The sequence below is a fragment of the Pavona decussata genome, unplaced genomic scaffold (assembly GCF_977016875.1).
Source record: "Pavona decussata unplaced genomic scaffold, jaPavDecu1.1 SCAFFOLD_53, whole genome shotgun sequence".
NCBI lineage: Eukaryota > Metazoa > Cnidaria > Anthozoa > Scleractinia > Agariciidae > Pavona > Pavona decussata.
The window spans coordinates 4,822,501-4,832,500 of record NW_028145475.1 but is presented as its reverse complement, the minus strand read 5'-3'; the positions used below and the strand labels follow the sequence as shown (position 1 = coordinate 4,832,500).

Below are 10,000 nucleotides of genomic sequence, written 5' to 3'. Positions count from 1 at the left end.
AATGTTCAGATACTTGATTGTTGTCGTGTATCATCAACATCGTTCCTCATTTTCCTTTCCAGTAAAATGGAGTCAATACTCAACGGTTTTTGCCATCGTCTTAGTACTGAAGTTCTTAAAGTTTAAAAATTGTCATTAAACGCATGTAATTAGTGCTACGCATCACAGAGAAAAAGTCCTTAAAACTTGAAAAAAATAAAATAAAATAAAATAAAATAAAATAAATAAATGAAATAAAATTGAACTAAAGAGTTAGACCACACCCCTTATCACCATTATATATTTATAACATAGTGCGGGTGCTTCCCTATCTAATTCCTATTGGCGTCGTCATGGTACATTTGTCAACATACGTACGGCCGTACGTCCATCAGATGACGTGTGCAAATCAGACAAACTTAACTCGGGTTTCCATCGCTTAATTTTACAAAGTTTCCCAGAAATGGACGAAAAACGTAAAGAACTACGCGATATATTTTATGGAATTGAGTCTTCTCCAACTGAACCGTGCACAATATAAATATCGTGGTGAATCGAAATGCGTGGTCATGTCGTCATAACTACTATACAAATTCAAATTCGTCACGTTTTGCACCTTGGTGATCTTCAACTTTCAACACTGTTTTCAATTTTCACACGTGTACGCCGTTTGACTTTAATTTAGGTCCTTTCTGTTCTGATCACATGATTTTAAAAATTAGGATATGCTCACTTTAACTGAAATGTTTGCGCAACGGCTCTGTTCGGCTGTAACGACTAAGACGTTTAAACGTAATGGTAAGACCCGCAGTCGCTAAACAGATAAACGTGAGAGGTCAGACTTGAAGAAAGTGATCAAACAGACGTGAAAAACAAGCCACAGAAGGCATAATTACAACTTCTAATCACCATGAAATACTCCAAATCGTGCTTAGCCCGCTAAACGTTTACAAGACGAAATATTGGAAGCAAACAAAAACAGGACGTAGCAGCTGTGTATCCCTTCCAATCCCATAAACCTGACTGAATTATCTTACTATTATTCTGATCAGTCATGCAAAACTTCATTAATCCTTGAAACTTACACGATGACGAACGCAAATCATACTTCAGTGAACAATGTATACCTCTTTCATAAGCATCTGTCACTGTGATTTAATGTTATCAATATTTCGCTTAAAATTTTTTTATGTTTGCTGATGGTTACAATGTTGTCTAAAAAATGAATGCCTCTACTCATTGACCTCCATTAAAAGTGGGAGATTCAGGGGACATAATTTTCGTATTTAATTATAAATTATCCGCATGAGACTGACAGAAACTTCAAATTCATGGGTGAAACTTCTCCTGAAAATTATTGCAGATGTCTTTTATCATTCCTGCAAAAGTTAAACTGGTTAAATAAAGCTAATCGTTAAAATGAACAGTCACAAACTTTCCTTGGCTGGCTGACAGAAACGATTTCTTATTTGAGTCATCTGATTGACACTGCTTTGATTTATTCTTGTCTGTCTTGAAATTATGAAGTTGAAGGCAGTGAAATACATACTTACTTACAATATGAGGAAAAGATTCGTATGTTTCACTAATAACAAAATGCGCCTGGAAACGGCCGATACTGTTTACTGGCTCCAACACCATTATTATCTTTCAAAATCCGTTCCAGACGAAATCTTTCAATTGATAAATTATTCAATTTTCTGTATGTTGATTAATCATAGATTTCTATAACTAATTTAGCAAACAGGTGTTGTTTTAATTTGTCAACCAATCAGAATGAGTTTCGGAAACTCGTTTTTGCCAGAAACAAGCCACTCTAAATATAGGTTTCTTACAGGAAGCACTCTGTCATGTACACGGTAATTGAAAGTCTACTTAAGGTTGTTTGAATTCTCCTGATTTTACTTAGCAGCAAGAAAGAGAAGGCAAGCCCAAAATTGTACGGAAAAGCTACAAAGGTGGGGCACTTCAGTTTAGCGATGTATCGCAAACTTCTTGGGCGCGTGTTGCTGTTTAATAGCACAGGGTACCCAACGGTTTATTTCGGTGTATATCTGTTCGGATGACCTACAGATGGCCTCAGAAATTCGCATTTATTAATTGTAATGTGCGGTTTCTTCGTATAAACGTCAGCTTACAATTTCGAAAGAACTAATTCTTTTTGTTTCTGGAGGTTGCGAATATGTCGATAAAAAGCGAGAAATGGTATGCTTATATTTTCGTAAAACCAACAACAGCTAGAAAATTTGGGAAATTAGATTTCGTTTCCTAAAACTTTCTGCAACTATAATTTTCAGCTAAAACTTATACAAAAATCTCTTTATTTGGCAATACAGGAGACGATATTTACGCTTTTTGTTTAATTGTCCTCGTTCGGTGCCTCTGATAACATTTCAGCTCAGTCATCAGTGTTCGTTTGCCTACTCGTGCATCAATATTTGCGAAATACATTATAGATACGCGTAATTTTCTAGCAGATTTGTTTAGAAAAATTAACTGTTTTCATTTCTTTTCCTTGGTAGATCAACTCTTAATTTCAGCTTCGAGAACAACAGACCCAAAATTGAAGAAACAATGGACTACATTATCGCTTGGCTTGTTATGTCTACTATGATACCGCACTCGGTATTATCCGCCAAAAAGCCGGTAAGTTACAGCTTTTGTGGTATCGGGTATCGCAAGCTCTGTAACACTGATCTTAAGGTTGTTTTCATTGCCCCAACAACACCCGTCCGTCTCGTCAGACAGACTGTACACGACCAATTAGTGGTTAAAGGGAGTGAATTCCATTTGAGAATGCTGTCCGAAGAAACCCTGAAATATAGTCTCACAACCAAGACTGTAAATGCGCACTTGAGGAGTCAAGGGAAAGCGGCTCACACATTTCTGCCTAAAGTGACACCTAAAAATTGCACCAAAGGATGTTCAGATTGTTCAAGTTGTTTTCTTTCCGCTTTTTCTTTTTGGAGAGAAATGGTAGAAAAGGAAATTAAAATTATTCAATTGAATACATAAAAAGATGAATGGCAGTTGTGTTTATCCCCAAGCTCATGTTTTTGCACAGACCCAATGTCCTGCAAGCTCAACATGCGCAGTCAGTGGCGTGCCAGGGGTCCCTGGTGTTCCAGGACTCAACGGACGAGATGGGTCCAAAGGTGATGGAGGCCCTGTGGGAGTACCTGGCAAAAAAGGACCAAAAGGATCCTCTGGCACCAAAGGAGACCAAGGCCCTGTTGGACCACCTGGGAAAACGGGAGCTAAGGGTCCTCAGGGTGACAAAGGAGAAAAAGGCCCCACCGGGGTGATCTCTCAGAGAAACTGGAAACAGTGCGCGTGGAAAGCTTTGAATGATGGAAAAGACAAAGGATTGATAAAGGTAAGTTTACATTTTTAAAGTGAAATGATTTTCATTCTCATTCTCACTAACTTTTTCCTCTCTTTTTTTTTCTTCCTTTGTCATCATGATCATCAGTACCTACAACGACTTTACACCATCAAGGTCACTTTGCATTATTATCATCTCTATTATCACTATCTCTGTGACCCTGTGCATCTCCATATTAGTCCATATTCATCGCTATTATGGTTATTTTTTCTTTATTGTTGTTCTTCTTCTCTTTGCTCTTTCTCGTTCTTCTTCTTCGTTAAATATTTTTTCCCCTTCTTTACATTTGTCATATGAAATAATATCTATAATTATATTAATATTTCCTTGCTTTTTCCTTTGAAAGGATTGTGTCTTCATCAAAAAGGAGGTCAACACAGCGTTGAAGGTCGAGTTTGACGGCGATTTCAGGGTAGCTTACTGCCTGCGTTGCTGTAAGCGTTGGTATATTACCTTTAATGGCGTGGAATGTTCCAAACCAGTCCCTATCGACGCGGTTGAAATTATCTATGATAACAATGGCAAAACCGGCTTCAACTTTCACAAGCACAGTCAGATCGGAGGACACTGTGAAGGGATTGGCAAGGGGACCGTTCGGGTCGGATTGATGGTTGGAGACTGTGGCCATGGGTACAAGAACGGTGGTGACGCTTACTCTGGGGCGGTCTCCACCAGCCGTATCGTTATCGAGGAAGTCCCTCCGCCCCAGTAGCTGCAGGAGCATTATTGTCTTTCGTGGATCAAAAGGACACCTTAGCTTAGTTTGGGTTCGCTATTCTAAACAGCAAGGTGTTTATATTCGATTTAAATTTTCGGATGTAAAGAGGCATGTCTCAAGGGTGAATAAAAATTCTTTTTAAGGGGAAATGTGTCTGAATTTATCTTGCACTGTTTCGTTTAAATATCGCTAAATTAACGCGAAGGTGGACCACATTATCGACCAGAACTTTGAAAAGGCTAATAAAAGGAAAACTCAAAAATGTCTTCAACTTTCTCTCGTTTTAGCTGTGAAAATGCTTTTCAGTCCACTTCACAAATTCCCATTTGCATGTACTTAAAATAACGCGATTAACTTAATGAATATACATTAAAAGCAAGAAATTGTATCTCATGGAAAACATGCGTAAAGAGCGCTGGTTTCCTAGTCAATCGTGATTAGTTTGGGTCACGCTTATGTAAAGCTAAATGAAGAACAACCTTTTCCCTGATTGGTTAGATACATATATTCAGAGCAAAACCAAAAGGGAACACAAAGTATTTCTGACATTCAAATGTTTTGGACCATTGAAAATTTTTTAAGTTGAAGAGCGAGCAAGCGCTTATTTGAGATCTAGCGAGTATACTTGTGAGTACAACATTACCAGCCAAGTTCAGTGAAAAAGAAAGCAATGTCAAGGTGGGTTTTGTCTGATTTTAGATTTTTTTTAAAAAAATTACGTTGATATACTTGCTCAAGGAAGAATAAGTACCTATTAGTTCAGTTTTGGCGATCCTAGCGAAGACTCGCGGAAACAAGTGCAGGTTTCTACTCTTTTGTTCGGTGCAATAACTATAGAAAAGGTTCAGTGTCCTTAAGTCGTCAGGTTGTTCCGCACTGAACCTTTCCAAAAGAGCTATTGTCTCATTCTATTTGTGTAATTTTTCCTGCCGAAAATGGTCTTTCCTGAAACGTAATAGCCCGTCAGAGAAACATGTACAAGAAATCGCTTAAAATGAAATCCATAGATTAATGGAGGGGAAGAAGTGCATTTAGCTGAAGACCCTTTCAATTGCCTTTCCAGAAAACAACAAAGGGACATAAACAGATTCTCAGTGAAATTAAAAACGTCTATTGTTTTTATTGTTTTTCAACAAAACGAGCACAGTGATTGGTTGATTATTGGTCACGTGCCCCTGGTCAAGTATAAATGTATCCCGACCGGGATACAATTCCGCGGTTGTTGCCCTCGCAGTTGTTTGTTTGTTTTGCTTTGACTGTTGAAGGGAAGGTCTAAATATATAAACTAGTTAGTTTTGTTGATCACTGCCTTCAGACATACGGAATGTTCAGCTACTTGATAGTTGCTGTTTACCATCAACATCATTACTCACTTTTCTTTTCAGTTGAGTCAATATTCAATGGTTTTCGCCATCGTCTCAGTACTGAAGTTCTTAGATTCAGTCTTGCAGAGTTTTTTTCTTAATTCTCTCTTTCCTTATAAAGTATCGGCTGTCAGGAACACATGTCGCAAAAATGTTCTCAGGTTGTGAACTGCACTGAACGGTTTTTAAGTTGAGTGCTAAAACGGCGATCACACGAGTGCAGAAAGCTGATCCAAAGCGCGGGATTCAAACGTGCATGCAGAATCCTCTGAATTGTCTCGCTTTCGATTGGTGCGCTGACGAACCGACGCTTCCCGCTCTTACTGGCGAGAGTCTGAGCAAATTGTTTGTACTTATTCACCAGTTTGAGAAAATCAATGTACTCCAAAGCAGAAGCCCTTTTCGAGAGTCAAATGTCTAATTATAATTTTGACCAAAGCGCGTTTTTTACTTACTTTAAGGAACACAACTTTACTTTTAAGTTGTTGCGTGATGTTTAAGACGATGATTTTGCTGGGTTCAGTCTTAGAAGACAGAAGATCAAGGTGAAAGCAAGAATGAAGAAAAACGAAAACCATGATAACAGTAGATTAATACGGGGTTAAGTAACTGCGCAAGCCAAGGGTCACACTCAGTAGGACAAGGCTATGCGCCAAAGGTGCGAATGGAGCAATCCACGAGGATACATCAGATACCATTGACTTTGACGACTCTTAAATCATTGACAAAGGTAGCCATGGCATCCGAACGACTCTCGAGTCTTGGCACAAGGTAAAATTTTGAGACAATGTAGAATTCTTTTAGTTTCTTTTAAAACTAACACTAACAATTCCAACATTCCTCGTATCATACCTTAGATAACATTCTTGACATTTTTGTTTAATTTTTCTTAACGTTTCAATTCTTTACCTTTTATCGTTTGAAGACACCTGTCAACTGTCAACTGCTCATTGTTTTTAAAGTTTTTGAACAGAGCGCGTCTTTTACTTATTTTAAGGAAGACAACTGTTGTGCCACTATTGATCAAGCATGGTTACTTTGGGAAACACTCGTGGATACACCGTAGACGTTTCATTTTCGCTTTTTGTTGTTTAGTTTTTTTAACGTTTGAATTATTTACAATTTATCCTTTGAAGACAACTGTCAGCTTGTCTGAAGCTCGTAGTTTGTATAATTTTGATCAAAGCGCGTTTTTTACTTACTTTAAGGAACACAACTGTTTTTTCCACTTATTGATCAACCGTGGCTTTGCGCAAGACTAATGGATGCATCCTAGACGTTTCATGTCTAGAAAAATTAGCATAAGTTGTCAAGCAGCCATTCATCACGTTGCTTATTAACCTTTCACCCAGAAAGCAAGGGCTCTCTTCTACTTCTCATATGGGATTCAAGACAGAAAATTATAAGAGTGAAGCCTTGCCACTAACTGCTGTAAACGACATAAACGTACACGGCGTTCCTTGAGGTGAAAACCTAGTTTATTGTTAGGCGGGAATTGAACTACCTTGACAAAATACAGGAGTTAATCAGCAAGAATTCATTTTCTTGACGTTGAAAGTTTAACCAGACAAGAACTACATGAGTAAACACAAAGACTAGTCTTTACGGACATTCACGTTATTCACCGATTAACTGATACAACGTTCGCTTGGAGCGAAAACGCTGTTAAATGGTAAAAGTAAAAAATTCTACTCTGTAACATTCCTGTATTACATTGCCGCGCCACAGCTTTTGTGTGCAACCTTCAGCGCGCATTGTGCTGTATTTTCATGCCGTGTGCCACTTGTTGCGCGCATTGTTACATGAGACAGTTCCGAAGAGAAAGATGAGGAAACATAAAAATTGGGGTGCGTAGACGGCACGCTGCAATTCCAAATAGGTGCGTGTAATATTTTTTTGGTGTGGTCTTCATACCTTGAGTCAAGTTCTTTTGATTTTAACTTATTTGTGTTTAAATTTCGTCCATGGCCTTCGTTCCCTAGAATTGCCTTCCCTGTTGTCTAACTTACTCTTTAGATCGGTAGCGTCAAAAAATGATCGGCTGAACAACTGAGTCCCTACCATCATCACCAGAAAGCAGAAAAAGAATTAATCGGACGCTCATTTCCATTTGCAGCATTCTGAGTTAGTCGTCTAAGGAGTCGCTCTACCCGTTTTACGTTTGCCATTACAAAACGATAAAAAATAAGATAGACACTTATAGATAAATAAAGATTTCATTATATGGTTTCTTCCATCTTCCTTAAGAGCTCGATTCAAGAACAATTCATTGAATGCGATTTCTGGTAAAGCGTAATTTCATCAAATAAATTTAGCAAGTAAATTTATTATAAGCTGATCTATTTTCATGCTACCCGTCAAATACTTCCCTCATTAATTCAAATTGCATTTTAATGAAACTGACCCCTTGCTAAAGAAACTAACTTGTCTCAAACTTGTCACTGTGACTGATTTTTATTCCTGAGGTTTGTAATACTTTCTAACAATTCAGTGTCTTTGTGTCATTGAACGTTTCACTCTTGTACCATTTCAGTTATATTTTATTCCAAATATCTCCTTATTATGGTGTTTTATTTTGATAATAATCGAAATAAAAAAGTAACAGTTTACGTGACTTGGATCTTCGGATGAACCAAAAGGTTATTTCCGAATTTGACAAACTTCTACTCACGAAGAGCCGCTGGCTTGTACAAATTTTGAATAAATATATTCATGGTCTTACCCCTGCTTATAAATATCAGACTTAGTCTTGAAAAAATTGTTAATACTACACTTTGTTAAACAACATTAACAAACACTGTTGTCTGCAAGTTCCATATGCTATAATGATATCTTATTTTGGGAGTACATCAGTACGGAAGGAATGTTTTACTCAAGAAAGATCAACATTCGTGAAGCTGTCAATAAAACAACAAATATTTGTCGTCTCGTCAGCTCAAATAGTGAAGGATCAGGAAGTTAGATGAACCAATAAGAGGGAGGATGAACAACTCGTTCTTTCGCGCAATGTAACAAAGGGGACTTCCCTGATGCTGAAAGCATCCGTGTGAAAACTACTTTGATCCGTTTGATTTCTATCAGTAATTGAATCTTTTGCTCAAGACAACAATCTGAAATGTTAGTTTCGTCACAGTATGGGAGTGTTTCTGAGATTTTCACTCGCCGTTTTTATATTTGTCAAACCGGCTGACTAACTCCCATCGTCAGAATGTTTGTGTTGCTGAATGTGTTCGAAAAATAACTGATCGCTTGTTGTATTCTTTTGTACTCAGTGTATTTGTCTTCAGCGGAATCTGACCAAACTCGATCCAACAATGGGGAGTCTTAAAATCATTTTGCTCAGTGCCGCGTGCATTATGCCTCACTTGGTGTTTTGTGTCAATCAAACGGTAAGTTTTTGGATTCCTTATAGTATTTTCCTTCATTTCAAAGGATTGAATCTCCACGTTGCTCTTCCTCTTCAGATCGATTTTCTTTTGATTTATTGCGCATGTGAAGTGTCGCTCGCGCGCTCGATATGTGACCGAATCGTTGCGAACATTCTCGCTTCCCAGTTCCTTTACTTAGCTTTCATATTATTCCTTTGTTGCGTCATTTTGGCTATAACATAATTTAAATTCATTTAAGATTATTTTTCAAGAAGAAAGTGAAACTTTATTTTCAAATCAAATAACTCATCGCGAGTGTGACGTGTCGCTTGAGTACTCGATATGCGATGGAATCGTCGCGAACATCATGGCTCGCTTCCCAGTTCTTCGTTTGTTTCGTCATTTTTGTCATAACATAATTTAAACTCGCTTAAGAATAGTTTTCAAGAAGCAAGTGGAACTTTATCATCAAATTAAGTGTTTTAGTCTAGTATGTCATTTCACGATTGCAAAAAGACATGAAGTGAGCTCCACAAACATTAATTTACATTTTGGTGATCGCCTCTTATCCCTTTATGATAATTAGTGCAGGAAACTAAGTAAGGCTGTTTCCAAACAACAACAACAACAACAACAACAACAACAACAACAACAACAACAACAACAACAACAACAACAACAACACTTTATTGAAACAGACAGTTACGAGCTGGTTATATACCTACCCGCAAATGGCCAGGTAAGCCAGATAGTAAACAATTGAGTAGTACCATTCGAGAATGCCGAGTTCACTGAAATCCTGAGATAGGTCAACACACGGGCTGCTTATCGGCTACTTGTGAGTCAACGAGAGTGCAATCAGACCGATACACGTACAATGTCTAAAGTCACTCATGCATATAACCGATAAAAATTAACTTGCAACTGCAGATTTTCAGATCGTCCAAAATTGCTTCTTCCTGTTAATCAGCAAAGGAGAGAACTGGTATAAAAGGCAAATAAATTTGCTTTCAATTGATGATAAGAGATAAATGGGAAAGAAGTTATGTTATTTGTTTTTAAGACACAACGTCCTGTGAGCCCAACATGCGCAGTCAGTGGCGTGCCAGGGGTCCCTGGTGTTCCAGGACTCAATGGACGAGATGGGGCCAAAGGTGATGGAGGCCCTGTTGGAGCACCTGGTGAG

At 38.0% G+C, this 10,000-nt stretch overlaps 1 protein-coding gene and 1 pseudogene across 3 annotated transcripts in view; both read left to right on the top strand.

The window, feature by feature from the left end:
* LOC146480640 (collagen triple helix repeat-containing protein 1-like) overlaps nucleotides 1-4,107 on the top strand; it is an 11,762-nt gene extending 7,655 nt beyond the window's left edge. Inside the window, exons 1-4 of one of the 2 annotated variants that reach the window (XM_085109851.1) lie at nucleotides 1,843-1,937; nucleotides 2,502-2,625; nucleotides 3,044-3,355; nucleotides 3,711-4,107. In XM_085109851.1, the coding sequence (XP_084965977.1) occupies nucleotides 2,554-2,625; nucleotides 3,044-3,355; nucleotides 3,711-4,076 (750 nt within the window). In that variant the 5' untranslated portion in view covers nucleotides 1,843-1,937; nucleotides 2,502-2,553 and the 3' untranslated portion in view covers nucleotides 4,077-4,107. Of the gene's footprint in view, nucleotides 1-1,842; nucleotides 1,938-2,501; nucleotides 2,626-3,043; nucleotides 3,356-3,710 lie in introns of those variants that run through there. The other variant, XM_085109850.1, reaches the window with a different exon arrangement.
* A 4,268-nt stretch (nucleotides 4,108-8,375) lies between these two features.
* Nucleotides 8,376-10,000, top strand: part of LOC146480638 (collagen triple helix repeat-containing protein 1-like) — a 7,425-nt pseudogene continuing 5,800 nt past the window's right edge. Inside the window, exons 1-3 of the transcript XR_014864738.1 lie at nucleotides 8,376-8,563; nucleotides 8,719-8,835; nucleotides 9,878-10,000. The exon at nucleotides 9,878-10,000 is cut by the window's right edge and continues 189 nt beyond it. The product of XR_014864738.1 is annotated as a collagen triple helix repeat-containing protein 1-like (transcript). The remainder of the gene's footprint in view (nucleotides 8,564-8,718; nucleotides 8,836-9,877) is intronic.